Here is a 21162-nt window from a genome sequence, read left to right as displayed (position 1 = left end):
TATTTCTCCCAGTGTTGTGCAGTTTAAGCGCAGTCTTTTTCCAAAATGGGTCATTGAGGAATTAAATCCTATTGGAAGTCCCAGATGTGCTCACAAGTCATTTTTGTCCTTTTTGAAAATAGTGGCACAATGCATTAGTATTTTTGGATCACTGGGATGTTTTCAACTGGAAGAAAATCTTTTATTTTCTTTGTTAATTATGCTGTGAATAGATCTTAGGCTACTGAAGAGAAATGAGTTGATATGTTGAAATGATGATCCCCTGTGACTTCAGGTATGCACCTGCCCGCTCTGAATTGCTTAGAGCTGGTCTGCTGGAGCCGTGACAGCTTATACCAGCTGCAGATTTGTCCCAAAGTTTCTTAGGCTTTTTGCGAAGAYGTGGCAAGCTGCCACGACTTCCAGCTCGTGGCTGTGGATTAATACTGCAGTTTAGGCCGTAATCTTTCAGTACGAATCAAGACAGGCCTCCACATCACTCGAATTATCAATAAAGAAACTTTAGAGCATTGTCATCATTCATTAGCAGATTTCACTCCTTGAGATACTGTAAGCACAAGCTGTGCATGTAATAGTCACAAACAAGGTGGGGGGAATCAGCCAGAGGACTGAGATACTGGAGATACTGTTAATATTTGGAAATGATTTTCTAAATGATGGGCTAGACCCWTTTCTGGTGCGAATCAGCTTACTCCTGCTGACTGCAGGAGAGGCACGGCAGAGTCCTGGGTCAGGACCTTTGCACACTGTCATCGAGGTTTTCAAGAAGGAATTAGTGGTGGTAATGATGGTTGTTTTAAAATTTGACATTTTTTTTAAAGGAAGAAAACTCAGTATGTAAGGAAGAATGACAACAACATTTCTCAATGTATGTTCCCTAAAGAGATACCTCTGAAAGACAAGGAGACCGAGTCTCCATTCCACCTCTGTCTTTGGCCTCTCTAATGGGATTGCCAGTAAGTAACATGTATGATAGGCCTAAAATACTAACTAATAAGTCATTCCAGCTGCATCAGTAGGCAGAATAAGCAAAGGAGAAAGAATTATCATGGGTAGGCGATTTAAATACCTTTGTGTGGGTAAATTATCAACTTATTTCTTACAGCTTTTCACTGGCCGAAGAGAGAGTATCTCTGGAGACATTTTACTAAAGGCAGAAACCCAATTAGAGGAAGATTGTTACACAATTAATAAAGTGTTTTCAGATGGAGAATTATTTTTAGTGCTGTAGAAATATTAAAGCATTAGAGCAAAACATTTAAAAACATAGAAGAGCACAGTTAGAAACTTTTCATGGTATTTAGCTTCCTAGATCACTCATTTTTGAGGATCAGTTGGTGTTCTGGCACTTTCCAGTGTTAGCCAGCTTTCCCTGTTGCCTTTTCTCCACACAGAGACACCAGTGCCACAGCTAGAGGATTTTTACTCAAGCTAATACCATTCTGGATATACTAGAAACTTTTGTTCTCAGTATGTGCAAGGCCAGCATGTTCATACAGTGACAAACCCGGGTTCCCTGCCTCCTTCAGCCAGGTGGAAATTTGCAGGCTCAAAAAACCTATGATTTCAATTTCTTAATGTTAAACTAACAACCCAGGATTTTAAGAAGTCCTWGTGATGCAGTTGAGAAGTGATGTATAACTCCTTTTGCATTAAAAAGTTCCATTAATTAGCAAGATACTATTGTGAAGTGTTTTCATAAGTTTAATAGTTGCATATATTTGCCATATGGCTTTACATTTAAAATAATCGTCCATCCTTTCTTCTTAAATCCTGTAGTCCGTTTAGGTGGTCTAAATACTTAACAGCTCCTTCTAAAAGAAGCAAATAATTTCAGTGTTACCCTCTTTGGCATTTAGGGGCACAACTGAGCGAGTTTGAATGCCTTCAGGTGCTCAGCACTCAGGTGCTGAGCAGCCTTCATTTCCACTGACCTCACGGGCAAGCAGCATCTTCTGATTCACACGATGTATTAGATTAGCAGGTTGGATGCCAGTCTGGAAAACGAACTTCCTAAGTGACAGTGCTGAAATAGTGGAATACACTGCATTTGGCCATGGCATTGCTTCTTCCCTGTGCTGTCAACACCAAGATTCAGGCTGCGATAGCAAAGCTGAAAGTTACTGCTTCAGTGATTATTGCTCAGACGTTGATGTATCAGACCATCTCTCTCTCTCTCTCTGCATCTCCCCTCAGCCCCATTTCTGCTCTACGTAATAAGTGTGCTTCTTTATAAACAGTAATTTAGGACAATTAGGAGCAATCGCAGAGTTAAACCTTTAAAAGGTTATCTTGCAATGTCATTTTCGTGACTAATGTGTTCCTGCTGYCATGTCATTTGTGAACAGACATGTGTTAGCCAGCTACTGTGCTTCGTCTGTGGTGACTTTGATTTATTTGCTCTGTACATTGGGACTGAAGCAATAATGGAAAGTGACATTAATTGTTTAACAGAGTCCTCTTTGTCACATCCTTTGCTTTCTCTGGGGTGTTTGAATGTTGAAACTTGTACAAAACTAATTGAAATTGCTGTGATGAGGACCAGTGTCCACTCAACTTTCTGTTCTTGAACGTCAGTGCACTTGAATGTCTGTTTAAAGCATGAGAGCTAAGCAGCTAGCAGTAAGTATCAGGGTTTCTTCTGACATGCTATTATTAAAGAAGGCATTCCCTGTTAGCAATAGTAGCACTTAGAGCTTTACTGTCAGCTTTATAAGCTGAAGTGTTCAGTGTGAAGCCAGTGTGGGGCAGAGATGCACCATACCACCTAACTTGCTGGAGGTAGTGGCCAGGCAAGCAGGATCCCCCTGAAGTCACTTGAGGTGATGGGCTTACCAGCAGCTTTTTCAGCTCTAGTCTGATAAGCATGAAGACATGCTATTCTTCCTATAGATTGCAATGCTTGCTTCTAAGATGTTTTAAATACTGTTGAAGAAAGTCAGCATTTCATTACCTTGTAGAAGACTTTTTCTGTGTAGTAACATTTTTTATATCTTACYAGACATGACACCAGACTTTTGCTTGTTTATCTCAACAAGTGGCTGTGAAAAGCTGGGCTAGGCGGGCAATGCCATTCATAAAGTTGACTTCCTTCACCTTATTTCAATGTATTCCACCCTAACAGCAGAGTTAAGCTGCTGGATTACAATGGTGTGATGAGTATTTCTATTTGATATGGGGGAAGTTACTAGATCTGTAGACTTGGATTCTTTTTCTCAGTGGTCAAGCCTATTTTGGCCTTTAAATAAGTGCTTTTTCTTTACACTAGCTTTGCAGGAGTGTTTATTTGTTTCTTGGGGATGAGGCTATAAACACCAGAACAGTTTGTGCTCTGCCATAGCTTTCTAACTAGAAGACAGTTTTTCCTGTAAGAACCGGTGAGGTGCAATTTGGCTGARAAGCCTGACAGCAGGAATTATCTGTGTGGTTTATGACAACCTCTGTTCGAAGTCTGGTAGATRGAATATTACTAAAAGCTACACTAAGAGAATACCAAGACTTGACTTTTTTTCTTGTTTTCTTTTTTTTCTGAGGTGTTAGTAGCAATATTTKATGTGGATTTCTGTAACCTATTTTTTTCCAAGAAGGGAAAAAGCATTTGTTTGTCCTACCGCTCTATTCAACTGTGTTCCTTGCTACTTCACTTCTAAAGAGTGAGCACTGAAATTAGCTGAAATCTCTTCACGGTGTCAGCCTGGAGTGTGATGAGCCGCTGTGAAGTTGGTGGAAAAACTCCCAATTGATATCCCTGGAATTTGGATCAGATCCCTGGAATCTGTGAAAGGCTTTTCATTTATTTCAATAGCACAAGGATCAGCTTCAAAATCCTAGATAATTGATCTGTCATGATCAATTTCTGATCTTTCTGAAAAACAAATATAATGATTTTTACACARTTATATTGCTGAGAACTCTTTAATATGCTGAAAATCTGTACCTTCATATACAGTAGGGACTATATTTCAATAAAAAATTGGAAGGAATTTAAATTTACTCAATTTGAYAAAAACAAGTCTTGTTTCTGAAGTAAGATATCTGATATAAATTAACATTACAGCCACATCTGATTAGAAATTAATCTACTTTCTATAATTGCAGTCTGAATTAGGTAAATGCATACAATAGTTGTATTGAGCACTCAAGCCACATAACTGGAAAGGACAACTTCAAAGGCAACCTGCTTAATACACTTATTTAAAAAAAATGCAGAGAATCTGCCATTAACAATATGAGCCTTGATTGCTAGTCTTACACCAAAAAGCTCAGAAATGAGAAGTTTTTATTTGTTTTTGGAACAAGATTATCCAGAGGTATGAAAGAGAAACCCTTTCTCTGTTGCACTAGGCTGTATATGTGGACAAGATTTGCCTAATTTCTCTGGTAGTACCTTTTTTGGTCTTCTGATTAGCTGTCTTATTCTGTGATTCTTGTAATTTTGTCAGGTCAATTAACTGGTATTCAGTGCTGAAGAGAGACAGAAAGAGACCGTCTGGGCCATGCTAGCTTCATTAGGTGTTAGCAGCTTAGGTGCATCGTGTAACTGAATCCCTACGTGATTATTTATCTATCGTTGTTAACACTGGATTAAAAAAAGAGAAAATTGTGGAAGAAATTAAATTGGAGGAATGCATTGCAAATGCAAAGAAATTTCTCTTTTGAATACAAATATGATTTTTTTCTCTAAATTGTGCTTTCTGAGACACTGTTGCAGATTGCTGTTTCATAGGTTAGTTCGGCTATATTTTGTCTGTTTTACATACAGAGTCATYGTGTCATTCCTTTTGTCTTCTCATCTGCTTCCACTTTTTTTTTTCTCCTCATACAGAAGATAGATGAAGAAAATGAGGCAAACTTGCTAGCAGTTCTCACAGAAACATTGGACAGTATCCCTGTGGATGAGGATGGATTGCCTTCATTTGATGCACTGACAGATGGAGATGTGACCAATGAAAATGACGCTAGCCCTTCCCCAATGCCCGACGGCACCCCTCCAACTCAGGAGGCAGAAGAGCCGTCTCTAGTAAGAACCCTTCCTACTGTTTAACAGGAATTGGATGTGCCTCTGGCTACCCGCTGCATGGGTATGATGTAGTCACAGTAAGGTTTGGGCTTTTCATTTAGASTGAAAAGGAAAATCAAGCAAAGAACGGAAACTTAAACGGAGGGGGGAAAAACACGGAAAAGATCATAGGATGACTAATGAGGGAATCTTTTAAAAAGTGTATTGAAGAGAGTTGTTGAGATTCTTGTGCTAATGACTGACACTTTTGCATATTTTTCTGTTCAAATGAGTCATGGTAATGGTTTTTAATTCACATTTCCTTTCTTGGGGCTTTTTGTGTATGTGTTTAGACTTCACTTCTGGTAATCTGTAAAGAAACGCTCATTGCATCTGGTGGGTTGTGGGGCTAATTCTGTGCCTTTAACATTGATTTGACCAGTAAGCAGCAGCTTAGTGCTAATCAGGACAAAACCAATTCTTGGGTGAGGGTGTGGGTGAAACCTTTATATGCACTTTGCTTTGTAAAAACAGTTTGGGATGTGATTCTATTTCTTGTGAAGGCCTCTTAACCCTGACTTCTGCAGGAGTGATCAAATACTTATGTCTTGACATTATATTCCTTGTTCCGTTAAAATTAACTTTTATGTTTAGATCAGAGACCCACTCTATCAAACAGGTTGCTAAGAATTTCATATTGCCTTGGATTCAGAAATCCAACGCCTCTGTTATTTCTTCTTGCCTTGCAGTATACTGCAGTAAAGGGAGCAGAAATAGGCTGTCAAGCCTCAAAAAAGAGGAAAAAAAAAAAAGAAATCTGTTTGCTCTGGGGATTGTTGAGCCCTTCTTTCTGTTTTAATATCCTCCGCTTGCTGAGAATGATATAGCTAATTTTAAGTAACTATGCAAAAAATGTAGATAAGTCATTTCAATCCATAAAGATGCATAACTTTTCTCTTTCCTTCCACCTCCCTTTCCCTGATATGTTTGTAGCTTAAGAAGCTCTTGCTGGCTCCAGCCAACACTCAGCTAAATTACAATGAATGCAGTGGTCTCAGCACACAAAACCATGCAAACACGAATCACAGGATCAGAACAAGCCCTGTGGTTGTTAAGGTACAAACTTAATCTTTATAATAAGGAAAAGAAATGTAACAGTCTTTTATGCTTTCAGCAATCGAGTAAGCAGTCGATCTATAGGTGCAGTATTAATCTGCCTACTATCCTGCAACTGCTTCAAAAAACGTGAACAGATTATAGACTGGGTTCCAGAAAATCACTTGAGCTCCTTTATGCTCTGAATATTTCATTTATGCTTTTTCTCTTGGCAGAGTTCAGTTGTTGTCCCACCGTCTGTTACTCTTGCCTACTTTATTGATACACAGAGTAGTAGGGGGTACAATAAAATTTGCTGATGGGCTGATGTTGTTTATGAGTGACTCCAAGATGCGGGACTGCCATTTTACCAGCTAGCTGAGCTAAGAAAAATTACACTAGGTTCTTGGCAAAAGATCTATATCAGCCATTAATTGGCTAGAATGCCGGCTATGACATAATTCTGTTAGCAGGCAGTATTAAACAATGTTTGTCTTGCCATTCACTGTAACTGAAAACGGAGCATTTAGGGGTACTTAAGAGAGTTGTGAATACTGGGCTCAAGCAATCAGCAGCAAATTAAGGTTTAAACCAGCTTATTTTTTTGTTCACAGTAAAGGCGCTGTAGGGTCTTGTTAGTTACATGTTGCTGAGTAGGAACATTGAAATGTAGGAGAAATGAAATAAAAAGCTGCATAAATGTCATTTAGGAATTTTAAATGTAATTTTCTTTCCTTGTTCTGCAAACAATTATTCACAGCTCATAGATCTACTACACTTAGACTGAACACTTCATTGAAAATCTCATCTCTTCAGAAAACCTATATCCATTCTGATAAGGTTCAGTTCACTAATTTTAGCTTTTTTTTAYTATGTCTTGTTTTTAAGACTGAGAATTCATGGAGCAATAAAGCAAAGAGCATTTGTCAACAGCAAAAGCCACAAAGACGTCCCTGCTCTGAACTTCTCAAATATCTGACTACGAATGATGATCCTCCTCAGACCAAACCAGCAGAGAACAGGAACAGCAGCAAAGAGAAATGCACCTCCAAAAGGAAGCCCCATCTGCAGTCTCAGACAAATCATCTGCAAGGTAAGTGTGGGATCACAGAACGTAACTTTGGTACTGACATTAATGGAGGGAAGCTGAATTCACAGTGGCTGTGAATACCCTCAATACCTCTTCTGTTCTTTGGATTAGTATTGTAAATCCAGAAGCTCTTCTGTATAGGGAGAATTTAAAAACGGGATAATGAAGTTTAGTTTTAGAATTAGTTAGTTTAGAATTAGTTAGGTGGATTTAGCTTTGAAACAATTTTAATCTTCTTGCTTCTCCATCTCCCCTTCCTCCCCTCCCCCCCCCAGCCTCAGAAAAGGAACCTGGAAGTTTAATGAATGCTACATGTTAATATAAATCAAGCTAGCTGGAGATATTTATTCACAGAGTACTGTACCACTAAGAAATCATTATACCCCTAAACAAGCTGGGCAGACCGGTTCATTAGTGAGCTTCTTTCTTTTTACCAGTGTAAAACTGAAGGCATTGTTAACCTGCCACATAGTCCTTAAGAGACAATAAATAGTGCTCTCACTGCTACAGAATAAGCAGTAAATGTGTCATTCCTGTTAAAGCTGGATTGCCAGTTTGTAATTTTATTTGGTAAGTAGTCGAAAGTTTAGCTAGCATCCTGATCTTTCTCTTTCTCTCTCTCTCTTTCTCTCTCTCTCTCTCTTTAGATTCTTTATGGCCAAAACTAAACACCTGTGTTGACTTTTAGTATACTCCAATGCATAAAGAACGGGGCTGTATTACAAGTAGCTTCTATGGCAGAGATGCACAAACTTAAAGACCCTCTCCTGCTTTCCTCCCTGCCTCCCCTGCCTGCTCTCCCAAGATAAAGAAAAGCTGTAAAAGCTTATGACCCTAAAGGGAGCTTGCTTAAAGTTGCTGTTACTCTAAAATACACCTATGTATATACTTGGTTTGGCTTATAGAAGGCCACATACCTCTCTCAGTCACATCAGTGCAGATCCTGGATGACTCCGCTGAAGTCAATGGAAGTTATCCTGCTGCAACAGAAATCAGAACAAGACCCAAAATATGTTGTTCTGATAGTTTTTAAGGCAGAGATTTTAAACTGTGTACATTTTTATTTATCTTCCCCTCCCTCTCCCCAGCTTTTTCAGCCCTAGTTAAATCTAATTTTTCATTGTTGATTAGAAAGATTAGGCAAATTTAGTAAAATTGAATCTTCCCTTCCCACCATTAAATACCCTTCTTGCAGCTGCATGCTATGACCTCCTAAGTATAGTTTTYCTCATTACGGTTTCAAATTTTCTGAACAATGTTTCTCGGAAGAAAGAAATCCAACTGCCCCTAGAGCTTCTTTAATGCCAACTGCCACTCCTTCTGGATGGTTTCAGCAGACTGCTTCTGAGCAAAATCCAGACTGGATTGTGCAGATGAAACCTGGGTCTTTTACTGCAACTGTCCTGAAACTAGGCAGACTTGCCAAAAGTTGCAGGGGGCTGTAACCCCTTTATTATCACTATTGGGTGCAATAAGGAATATCATATTTAACTTACTAAATTAAATAAATTAAATTAAAAAAAGAAATAAATTAAATAAAGATACACTGATTACAAAGTCTCCCTATTCAGACCAGAGCTGTATTTTCCCTTAGTTGAAGTAATTGTGTAGATTCAGTGCAAAGAAGAAGGGCAAGTTGGGCTGTAAATACAGGATGGAAGGAGAGGTTGGGAAAATCCCTATTAGTGAATTCAGTGAAAATTTAGTGAAATTACAAGGTTTTTTAAATTCCTTTATTAAAAATCTCTTCTTGAGTTCCCACAGTTCAATTTTCAGGCTTCTGAAATGTTGTTTTTCATCAAAATTGTCTCCTACACCAGCATATGACTTCAGTACTGATGGAGTACACGGAGAATATGTGTCATTCAGGCTGAACAGTCAATTCATGCAAAAGCAACCTTGCAGATATAACTGGTATTCACAGACCTATAGTCATTTGTTCACAAATTTAATCAAAACTACAAAAAAAAAGGTCCTTCTGTTTTAAAAAATATTCAGAGCCTGATATTTTCTTCCAAAGTTATGGGAAAGCTTACAAAGAATAAGTCAAGTGATATTTTCCTTTAGGGTTACTGTTGCAAACATATTGCAAACCCATGGGAATGTCCACAAACCCATTCACGCCAAAGATCATCTGTGGTTTTGCATTGAGATTTGCCCATGAGGAAACTTAGTTCTTTTGAACCTGAATCTTTTCAATTTACAGGGACAAGCAACTCCATGTGAACCCTTTTAATATTAAATCTCTCTCTCTCTCAAGCATACACACACACACACACACACAGAGCAGACCTTGAAACTCTAATAAACATGTACTAGGGAAAATGATATTGTCTTGGCTAAATAATTACACTATCAATAACTGTGTATGTGAGGATGAATCCTTTGCAGAAATTCTGTTTGGTCAAGTCCTTGCTTTGTAGTAACAAAATGCCTAATGGGTGTTTTGGTATGTGAATTTATCTGTTGGAGACCTCACTGATATCTGCCTAAAATCAATGCAGATGARTGTCAGATAACACCTTGGTTCCATGCCATCTCTGTCAGATTTGTTCTGTGCCTCAGTGCTTCAGATTTTATATATACATTCTGATCTGCCTCTCTAATGAAAGCTAGAATGATACTTTTCAGAGGGTTAAACAGCTCTTACACATTCAGCTTGCTCTGAAAGCCAAAATTGGGTAAGAGTATGTAGATTTTCTCCTCTAGAACACAGTGGAAGCCTTCCCAAAAAACTTTGCTTCTGAGCCTTACTGTGAGTGTGGAGGGAGGTAGGGGGCTGGGTTTTTGATTTGTTGGTTTTAAGCCAGTTTTATCTCTAGGTAGCCACCAACAGCTGTGGCAAACATTAATATCCCTAGATGTATGTAGTACACATAAAGATGTGTCAACTTGTGTTCGGTCTTAGCCTAACAGCTTTCTTAGTACAAATCAGTGGCAATGCTGGATCGGACAAACAGCCTATTTAGATGAACTTACTCTCTGAGAGCGACGTCTGAGGAAGGTGAACCTGAGGCAAACACCTAAGCTTCCACTTCTAACTTTCATATGGGGAGGAGGAGAAACAATATGCAGCCCTTGAGAATTGAGTTAATTTTTTAAAAATGGAATATTACTTCAGGAATACTCTAGAGCTTATGAAAGTAATCAAATTGCATATAAAATCCTTTAATGTCGATGGGAGTTCCATGCCTGGAATGAATACRAAATATGCAATAGTGACACTCTGGACAAAAGATCTGCAGTGCAGGAATGTTCAAGGGGAACATTTTGTCTTAAGTAATTAATTTGCAGAGGAGATCCCCTGCTGTTGTTCTTGGTACAGTGCTCTCTGCATTTAAACGTCAGTCTAACTTYTGAAAACTAAAATTTGCAAGTAATGAAATATCTTTAATTTTAAAACATTTTACTGGCAATTTAAGGAATCTTAGTTGTTTTAAAATATCCTAGTTCTTGGTTTGCTTTAGGAAAGTACACGTTTGCATTAATAAAGGGTAAAAAGAGTTACATTTTTTATAGCTAAAGCTTTGGGTTTTGTCTGTATCAGAATTGTAGGGCTGAGAGCTTCAACCTCATTTTTAACCATCTGTGACTATGCCCATGGCTTGTCATAGTTTGCAGGATAATTTGCAGAAATTTGGACTATAGCTGCTTGGACTCTGGCCTCACAGAAGCAACCTATTCTCAGTGCTATATATGAAAGTGTATGTTGTAGAAGTAAAATTAACTGAATATTCATAACGTTCTGTTACTTTGTAGTTATTCTGCTGCTGTTGTTTCCAAATAAAACGTGAACTGTAGTCTAAATTAAATCTAAGAGAAATAACATTTTCACAGTGTTTCCTGTAGATTTCTTCATTGATTTTTGATGTGTACCACTCTACTTTTGAAAGGCTGTTGGCATTTGGGCTTTGTACCATATTTCAGAGGTACAGTAATTGATGTAAATTGTTGTTGAAATTTTGGTGCCATTTGGTGCCGGTAATGAGAAATCAGGATGAGTCTCYGTATTTATTTATTTAAGATAAGCAGAGATGCCTATTGAACTATTGGACCTCAAGCCTAACTAACTAACACAGGATTCCAGCATTGAAATAAAAGATCTTTTTAGTATACGTTGCAGAATATTTAAATATTTCATAATCGCTTTCTTTCTTTCTTTTTTTTTATTTACCTTTAGCTAAACCAACAAGTTTATCACTTCCGTTGACACCCGAGTCACCAAAGTAAGTACTAAAAAGTGCAAACATTTGTAAAAGGGAGGGGGCTTTAATACATTTTGGCTACAGCAACTCCATTTCAGCTTGTTTTTATAAATGTGCCCTGTCTTCCAGTGATCCCAAGGGTTCCCCATTTGAGAACAAGACTATTGAACAAACCTTAAGTGTGGAACTCTCTGGAACTGCAGGTGAGAAACATGGAGTGCTGGCTCTTCCTTACAGCATGGCTTGCTTGCGTGCTTGTTTCTTCTAATGCAACATGTATACTGAGATGTTATAGAGGTCTCCAGCATTTTAATTTCAGTGCAGTTTAGCATTGACTTTTTATCCGGTTATCTGAGAGGGAAGGTGGTTGAAAATATAACTCCAAACCTAGACAAGAGAGTGTAATTTCTGGAAAAATATGAATGAAACATTTATCTGTTATACTTCCTCATATATTCCCCATATAGATTTGTGTACTGCTGAGCACTATCTTTCAAATACAAACCCCCACAGCACAGTGTAATAGATGTTACAGATGGAAAAGTTATGTCATCCAGTCTGTCTCCAGGCCAGTGTAGGACTGTACGTGACTGCACATTTTGGTGTTTTGTCAACTCTAGATTAAAATGTCACAACTAACAGCTTTCTTCTCTGCCTCTGAAACACTATTGCATAGCTTAAAGGTATCTTTTTAATTGATATTCATTTTATGTTCTCAATTTCTCTTTATTTCTTCCGTTAGTACACTTTACACAATCTCCAATCTATCTTCCTCCTTTCAGTTCGCTGGTGCTCATACCTTTGAAAGATTTTTATCATGTGCTGCTTTAGGTGATGCGTCACCACATTATACTCATTTAATTCATCTGCTCATTCCGTAAGAGTCATTTCCTTCAGACCTCTGATCTGCTGTTGCTTTCCTCTGAACTATTTTCCTGAAGTGGCCAGGAATGAACGCAAGACTGCATATTCGGTACAACCCGAGCTATTGATAAAACTGTTCATTTTCTCAGTTGAAAAATAAGGGGTGTACTAGAAGTGTGTCCTAGGGGATACATGGATTATAAATTATATATTCTGTAGCATTTTAGGGACCATTGCAAACTAATTTTTCAGGTACTGTAAAGCAGTTGGCTACCTTGAACTCAGTGGCAGCTTTACACGAGAGTAGACCCTTGCTGTAGCTCTGTTTATGCACTTTGGGCTGTTGCTTTCAGCCACCAACAACCATCATTCCAGTTTCTTGGAAGCTTCTTCATTAATTCATCATGAAAACATACCCACTTCCCTCTTGTCCTAAAAATCTGTGGTCCTGATCTTTCCCCTCATRACAAAAGAAAGCATCCTTCCACTGCACTTTGCTTTTGTAAAACCAGTACAAACATGGCAAAATTTGCTGTATGCAGCAGGTTAATCCCATTCAGTGCCAACAGGTCTGAAGCACAGAGAAGCCTCTTTTGTCATTACTAGAAGCACATCCACACAAGTATGCTTGTTTGTAAGCACACTGGCAGCTCAGTGCTTAGTGCTACAGCTGAAAGGGAYGGATGAGGTGACTACAGCAGAATAGTACAAGAAACAGTGGAAAGCACTGAAAAAAGTGGGTTTTTTTCCTAGCCAGAAAGATAGCCACCTACTCTTCACATCAGCTGACTGGACAGAAATTGGGAGTTGGTATGACTCCTCCATAGTGTTGTAGTATCGCCCAGGAAGGGCAGCTGGAGTGGTTTTCCACTGCAGCAGCTGCACACAGAGGAAGAACCAACTTTGCAGTTGGCTTAGGCAATACAACCAGGAGAACTGGCAAAATAAATGTGTGTCAGAAGCTGAGAAATTGTACAACTGGATGAATACGTGAACAGGAACACTGTACTATCAAAATATGACATTCTTCCCTCTGGAGGTAAATCCAGTCTAGCTAGTTAACTGATGCTCATCAAAGCAAACAAGAGTTGGTGGAGCATGTGCAGCCAGGGAGCTGAGGCAGTGTTCGCAGGCAGCACAGGCGGTCATGGCTGTCCCTCTCCTTGCTGGGACTCGCTCTGTTCTTCAAGAGTGCCTAGTGAGGAGGTTTCAGGAGACGGCTCGTCCTCTTTTAGTAGCTGTATTAATCTCTGCCTTTACATAAACATAGCTTTTATTTTTATGTGCATATATATAGATTTGTAAAAAAAAAAAAAGTGGGTGATTGTGCATGTCTGTGTTTGAGCTCATTAATTTGTATGGCTGTAGCATCCTATGTCACAAGTCTACTTCTGCTGGTAACAAGCAAGTACATAACAAACAAGCTCTAGTACTGAAGAGCTTACAGTGTAAGTGGGTAAATCATGGCAGAACTGAGACCCACTTCGGTAATAATATAAAAAAAACAGGAAAAAAAACAGTGGCAGTAGTGATTAATAATACCTTGGAGTTCTTCAGTGAGACCCTGGCAACTCCAAATTATATCCAGATAACCGCATTGCTCATTGTCCTTATATAGGGCAGCTTGCACTGTACAAGCACTATTTATTATAATTTAAATAGGAGTTGCCTTGATCTCACTGCCGAATTGAAAAGACCATTAGCAGTGCTGCTCGCACTATCGAAGCAAAAAGTATTTTAATATAAATAGGAGCTCCCTTGATCTCTCTGCTGAAAACAGCATTGGTTCCCTTACTGATGAATTAACTGTAGAGAAGAAAAATAAATAAATAAAAGCATTTCCCACACAAGCCATCAATCTTCGTCACACGTACATTTTGGATTCACGTACCTAAAGTCAAACTGAAACCGTTCTGTTGCTACTGCTATATCTTAGCTTAAAATGGATTTGTTATTCCTCATGAATGTAACTTTGTCCTCTCTAAAACTGTAAAAATATTTATTTGCTAAATGACAGGGGACAAAAATCTTTAAGGTTTTAAGGGAAACCACATGTAAAAATTTTTCAATTATATGCTAAGGGGCCTATGATAGAAGAGTAAGTCCATTGCTATCCAAAATCACAATTCCTGAAGCTCATTTGTAGTGCTGTTCTGAGAAACATGAGCCAGAGCCGTGAGTCAGTCATGACATGGAGCCCTAGTTGATGCTAGTGGATGAAATTTCGGTGTAGTAAGAGTCTTGTTCTGACTAAGAAGCGATAGCTCGTGAGAGGTCCTTATCCCTTTCCTTCCACAACTGTCTGCATTACAAACACTATACTAAGAGGCCCTGGGCAGGAATGCTGTGAAGTCTTCCAGGGACATTTCTGAATTACTGGAGGACCTCTATTCTGTTACCTGTCAGGCCACGGAGGCAGCTGCAGAGGGGAGGACTAGGAGAATGTCTCACCCTCTGAGGATGACTGTCTGTCTCGATGACAGAGAGCTCCAAAATGATTATGTTAGACTTCCTGCTGAACTTCTAAGTTGCAAAAGTTGGAAGACATGGCTCCTAAATGTTTGAAATTCTGCTCCCTCTGTTTCTCAGTGTCTTTTAAAACCTTCACTTGTAAATACTCAAAGCTACCATGTAAGTGCATGGATTAAGTGAGGTTATATGTTTAAGGCTCTACTACCATACAAGTAACAAATCATTAACTGGAAGAATAATTCCGCCTTCCTATTGATGGCTCAGTGAAAAGTCTTTCATTTGCACACAAATTCCTGTAATTTACCTGAACTCAATTTACCTCTTGCCAGTTTCCTGTGTGCAAAATTTGATCCTTCCAAAAGATGACAGAAGAAGTTATATGAATGCAATCAGCTTGAATAGTAATTTGGAATTCATGAGCATCCTTGAGGATTCTTAAACCCTACTATTTGCCCAACTTTTCTAGATCTGAGTTATCTCTTAGTTAAGGTACTTAGCTACTTAAGTTCTATCATTTGAGAACTTGTTTGACCTCAGAATGATTCCTGATAAAATGAGATGTAAGATACAGAGAGATGTCCAGAGGGAATAAAATCTAGTAAATTATTAGATATTTTCAGGGGTCTGTATTTATTCTCTGCAGCACTGACAACAAGATTAAACTGACTACTCCACAAGCATGTATTTTTTTATTATATGATAGCTATTTAATTTTATTATATTTTCCTGGCTTCTGTAGTCCTGTGCCACACAAAAGTGTTTCTGATCTTTTTTTCTTTTTTAAATGAATTGGGCTATTATCTTGCATGCAGTGTTGTAAGTGGCCTTAAATAATGTTTCTCTGWCAATCCGTTTTCAAACTTAAAAGGGATAAAAGAATTCATTTTCAGTGCCTCCCAAAAGCCCGGTACACTTGTAGAAAGGTTCCACAGCTGTGTTCCCCAAAAGTTGCTAATTCTCAGCCTCTCCAAAGCAGAACAAACCTCATCAAATATTTAAATGCTAACAGTAACAGTATGTTTTTTAGAAAGACTGGCGTCTATATAAAACAGCATTGCAAATGAGTCCTAAAAAGTCAAGATGTCACATTTTCTGTAAATGCACTCCCCTGATTTCTGCTATCAACCTAACTGAGCTAAATGAGTTACTAAGGGGTTTTTAGTGTGGTTTTGGAACGCATCAAAACTACTTCCACTCCCCCGGAGACCTTCTTGAAAAGAAGTCGCTAGATCAAGGTGGCAAAGTCGGTATACATGCGAACACCTTTTTGCCGCACAGGCACGGGAAGGACAGTGCTGATTTGGCAGCAGCGTTCGCAAATTGATACACGCTATTTTAAAGCCCAGGATCGCTGAGTGAGTTCACAGTGTATAGACAGAGCAAGGCAAAGTGCAAACGTACCATTTACCGAAGCCATTCAATTAAAGAAAAGTCCCTACAAAGAAAATGGCTTTATAGCATGTCATGAAAAAATACTTGCCTTTTACTTTAAAAAGAAAAAAGACTGTTTAAGGGGGATGATTGTAGAGTATGTACCACTTCTAACAGATTTGCTGTGCAGAAGTACATAAGTGTGAGTGATGTAGAGGTACTTGTTTATTATAGAGCACATTTCAATGCAGTAATCATAAATATTGCTAAGGTTGTGCTCTGTTGAAATATGACCTACATACTCTTGATTGTTTGTGTTACGTGATTTGTCTGACACCCATTACATTCTGGGTAATGGCAGCCATTTGTTGCTGTGCACAGCAGGCTCTTTTGACAAAAGAAAATAGGCAGCAATAAAAAAGCTATAGTCTGAATTACATTCTGCACAGTGCTGCACTGCTGAGAGTTTGTGCAAGTGTGTTAACAATGCTCTGAACTGCCTCTTGTCAGCCTTCAGCCTGTAATGGCCATCTGTCCTTACATAAATCTGTCAAAACCTGCTAAGTTCAAGAGAGAGCAAAGAATATACCTTGCACTGTCAACACTACAGTGTACACATTCGTGGAGAAATCGGCGTCTATGAAATGATCCAAAGGTTGCCGAATATTTTAGCACTATTGATTCAGCATCGTGGCGTGAAGTCAAGATTACGGCGATCAGTGTAGCAAAAGGGACGCTGATGAGCAAGCGTGCCGCCAGCTCTCCTTCTCAAAGTTTACGTTTTGGAGGCTGATCACGGGACACGCTGAGGGTGGACTCCGCAGCAGTGACATAAGCAAGATCTGATTCAAACCTTTCCGCCTTTCCCCAGCCCCCTCTTTGAGGTTTGCTCAAAAGTTAAATGAACATTTTCTAACTTTTAGCTATTTGTTCTTGTTTCTGCACTTCCTGCTTCTGCTTAGAACCAGGAAAAAAGCCAAAATGCCACGAGGAAGCCTTTTCTTAGGGTGTCCCCAGCACAGCCTTGCTGGCAAAAGACGTGCTAGTACATTGGCTCAGTCTGTACTTTTTGGGGGGAGGCGTTAGTTCCTCCTTCCCCAAGACTGCTGGACTCCTTGTGGGGCTTCTGGAAATCGTGCTGYTCTGTGTGCAGCTTCCTTTCTCCCAGGGGTAATTTTAAAGACGTAGAAACAGGATTTTATTTTGAACAGTGGAGTTTCTTTGCCTAAAATTCTCAAGTATGCAAGTATTTCARTTGAAGTGGTTGTATTTTATAAGCATGCAACAAGGAGAGGCTGGAATTAATATTTTCTCAGTTTGTTCTGTCTTTAAAAATACATAGTAAAATTCAGTAACTTAACTCCAGGGCTCCTCATGGGCTATATAATTTCATGAATAAAAATACTGTTTTAAATTTTTAATTTAGAAAGTTATCCTTGCTTGCTTAAATTTTTGTTGAATCTAAACCTGAATTTTTAACCCAGAAATGATTAGYGCAGAATATTGAAGGGGCTTGTTCTTTTCATTTTAAAAAAAAGCTTGTTTGCTAGTCAAAATTGTTTGTTATTCAGGAGGCGGTTAAGGTGTGAAATCTATACTGCTGGCTCAAGTGAATTTTTTGGCAAGTGAGAGAAAATTGAGGACACAAAGGAAATAGTTTTAACAATGACAGCTTTGCACAAAACTGTTTAATTTTTATATTCAGGTGTGGGTAGGTAGAATCTTAGGGTTCCACATTTCTGCCTTGGTTTCCCTGACTTTAGTGGCATTAGACAGGTCTTTATGTAGTCATGGGTAGCTCATAACCATTTTTTTCTAAATACTCAGACAAAATCAAGCTTCTCTCTCACATCAAGTATTCATGTCTTGGTACTCCTATCTTCATTTTTCTGGAATAAATTCATTGCAGCTAATGCAGTGGGACTCCCAGTCTCCATTTACGTTCCTTAGGGAGCACTATGCATTGATGGACGCTTTTCCTTCTTTACAGCAAAACACTATAAAACATGTTCCATTTCCATTGATCTGCTGAGCTTCACTGTATGGTTAAAAATACAAAATAAAACTCTGTAACCATATYTGAAATACGCTTCCTGAAAGTTCATCTGCATTCTCTTTTCATTCTCACTRGGGAAGTCATGGAAAGCTCATTGCTTGGGCTAGAAAAGGAAACCTGGCCTAGCATTGGTCTCTGGAATGCCTAAGGATGGACTAGATAAACTACAACTCCCTCATCTCTCTCTGTTCCTAATTCAGGAAAATACTTGCGTATTTGTTTAAGCCCATGTACACATGGGCTTACATCAGGGTCAATGAGCTAGAAGCAGATTTTAAAAACTTAACATGCTAAATGCCTTCCTGAAGAGCAGTTACTTCCTGAACACTGGCCCCAGCTTGCTGTTAGCCTGACCTTGTTCTGGTTTACTCTTTTGTAAAATCTTAATAACAACTTTTATGAATTTTATAGATAACTTTGACAGTTACTTTCTTCCCTTAGTAAAAAACTTGGAATATGCTTCTTTGGTTCCCAGGTTTTACTAGAATGGGCTGTAGTCCTTCCTGCAATTTCATCTTACCATACTATTATAATCTAATATAGTTATGTGAAAAATCCTGGTAGTTGCTGGTATCTGTTACTTTAGTTATCTGTTTCATTTCTATCATCAAGTAAATTTCTGTCTCCCTGCTTCATGACTCTCGCTAATACTTAGTTCTGAATGTAATGGTTCATTACAGTTGCCCTAGTCCTATTATTTACTTGGATTTCAGTTGCAGAACCCCATTTCTGGCAAAATGTATTAGTTATGCTTACAATAGTGTATTATACATATATTAGCAATGGTTTACTAAGTTAATGAACTGTGGAGACAAAGAGTCATTGCAGTCAAGTTGTACAGTTGCTGTATGTCCTTGCATTTAAGTTCTGTGTACTACAGAGGTTTCTTTGGTAACCTCTTTAATTTTCTCAGACTTGCTTCTATTCAAGGTTTTGTCTGCTAATTTCTTTAGGTTTGTGACAGTCCGGTCTTTGGACTTTTGATTTTTATATAAAAATCCTTTTGATTTTTATCAAAAAAGTCTTTTGATCTTTATCTTTTGATTTTTTTTCTATATCAAAAAGTACAGAGGAAGAGGGAGGTGGATGTCATGAAGGAGAGGAGGGGCAGAAATTATGCTGAAGATTAATGGCAATGCGTTWGTACTGGTGCCATTGTTGTTATCTGAGCTTTGGCACCTCAAACCCTAAATACTCTTATTCTTTGTAATAGTATTGTTAAGTTAAAGTGACAGAGAGTGGGTTCACGTTATTTTTGTCTGTTGTAAAGAAGCATATTAACTTTGTTAATAAGCATTGTTTCTGTGCTTAGAAATGTTCTTTCCCCCCTTCTTGTTCACCCTTTAGGCCTAACTCCACCGACGACCCCTCCTCATAAAGCCAACCAGGATAATCCTTTTAGGACTTCACCTAAGCTGAAGTCATCATGCAAGACTGTTGTACCACCTTCAAAAAAGCCCCGCTATAGTGAGTCTTCTGGTTCTCAAGGAAATAACCCAGCCAAGAAGGGTCCAGAACAATCTGAGCTGTATGCACAGCTTAGCAAGACTACAGTACTGCCCAGTGGACATGAGGAGAGAAAGACAAAACGGCCCGGTTTGCGGCTGTTTGGTGACCATGACTACTGTCAATCTGTGAATTCAAAATCGGAAATACACATTAAAATATCCCAGGAACTTCAGGACTCCAAACAACTAGAATTTAAGGATTCTTCACCTGGGTGGCAGTGTCAGATTTGTTGTTCTTTAGAACAAGAGCAGTATTTCAAGAAAGAGACTTTACAGACAAATAAGCAGGTTTCCCACTGTAATAACAGAAAACAGCTCCAAGACCAGGAAATTCGGGCTGAACTGAATAAGCATTTTGGTCACCCCAGCCAAGCTGTTTTTGATGAAGAGGCAGATAAGACCAGTGAACTAAGGGACAATGACTATAGTAATGAACAATTCTCCAAACTACCTATGTTTATAAATTCAGGACTAGCAATGGATGGTCTCTTTGATGATAGCGAAGACGAAAGTGATAAACTATGCTACCCTTGGGATGGGACACAAGCCTATTCATTATTTGATATATCGCCTTCTTGCTCTTCTTTTAACTCTCCATGCAGAGATTCAGTGTCTCCACCCAAATCCTTATTTTCTCAAAGATCCCAAAGGATACGCTCTAGATCAAGGTCCTTTCCTCAACGCAGGTCTTGTTCCCGTTCTCCATATTCCCGATCGAGATCAAGGTCACCCTGTAGTAGATCCTCTTCAAGGTATGGTACAGCAAGTTCGTGTCATCATCATAATTAATAAGGGAAATTGTAAAAAGCATAAAGTAACTGAAAGCAAAAGAATAAAAAAACAGAAGTAATTTAATACAGCACAACTCCTTCTGTTGCCCCTAAGCTGATTAACTCTGCAGGTTACAGGATTGCTACACAAACACTTGTTTGCCGTTATCCTTTAGACTTGCCACGTTTACGCTTTCTGAGTGGAGCCAGAAAGAAGAGAGGCAGAGCAGTGGGTGAGAAACTTGCAGAGCTAACCTTTTCCATTATCTGCAAGCTGCCCTGTGCCAATCTAACTGTAGCCCCTATCAGATGAAGTTGACAGCGGCTGACTCTGTGCTCTGAGTTAGCCTCAATCAGGAACATTTCAGAMGGAGGAAAAAAAGATTACTTGAGGCCCCTTAGTTGAGCAGGAGATCGCAAACTGTCACCAGCAAATCTCACTGGTAGCTTAGAAGAAATTGTAAGTTCAGGTAAGAGGTAGCTTGGGAGAAAATGGTATCAATAGATTCAAAGTGAATGACAGAGGTAAATGTGTTTCTTCCTACAGATCTTGTTACTATTAYGAGTCCAGCCACTGCAGACATCAAGCATACAGAAGCTCTCCCTTACATGCGAGATCGCGATCCAGATCACCGTACAGTCGTAGACCCAGGTATTACATTTTGTGTGCGTTTGGCTTGCTTTTCAGTTGGTTCTCAAGAGATAGTGAAGCATTCTAGAAGTTATTAATTT

The 21162-nt window shown here is 38.8% G+C and overlaps 1 protein-coding gene across 2 annotated transcripts in view; it reads left to right on the top strand.

Moving 5' to 3' along the window:
- PPARGC1A (PPARG coactivator 1 alpha) overlaps nt 1-21162 on the top strand; it is a 70878-nt gene that overhangs the window by 33431 nt on the left and 16285 nt on the right. The window contains exons 3-9 of one of the 2 annotated variants that reach the window (XM_085316021.1): nt 4826-5020; nt 5993-6115; nt 6983-7187; nt 11365-11410; nt 11519-11592; nt 19500-20412; nt 20978-21082. In XM_085316021.1, the coding sequence (XP_085172147.1) occupies nt 4826-5020; nt 5993-6115; nt 6983-7187; nt 11365-11410; nt 11519-11592; nt 19500-20412; nt 20978-21082 (1661 nt within the window). Of the gene's footprint in view, nt 1-4825; nt 5082-5992; nt 6116-6982; nt 7188-11364; nt 11411-11518; nt 11593-19499; nt 20413-20977; nt 21083-21162 lie in introns of those variants that run through there. The other variant, XM_085316022.1, reaches the window with a different exon arrangement.

The sequence above is a fragment of the Rhea americana genome, unplaced genomic scaffold, assembly GCF_003343005.1.
Source record: "Rhea americana isolate MKP2758 unplaced genomic scaffold, rheAme1 scaffold_449, whole genome shotgun sequence".
NCBI lineage: Eukaryota > Metazoa > Chordata > Aves > Rheiformes > Rheidae > Rhea > Rhea americana.
The sequence above is the reverse complement of the archived record's forward strand: the minus strand, read 5'-3'. Positions and strand labels throughout refer to the sequence as shown.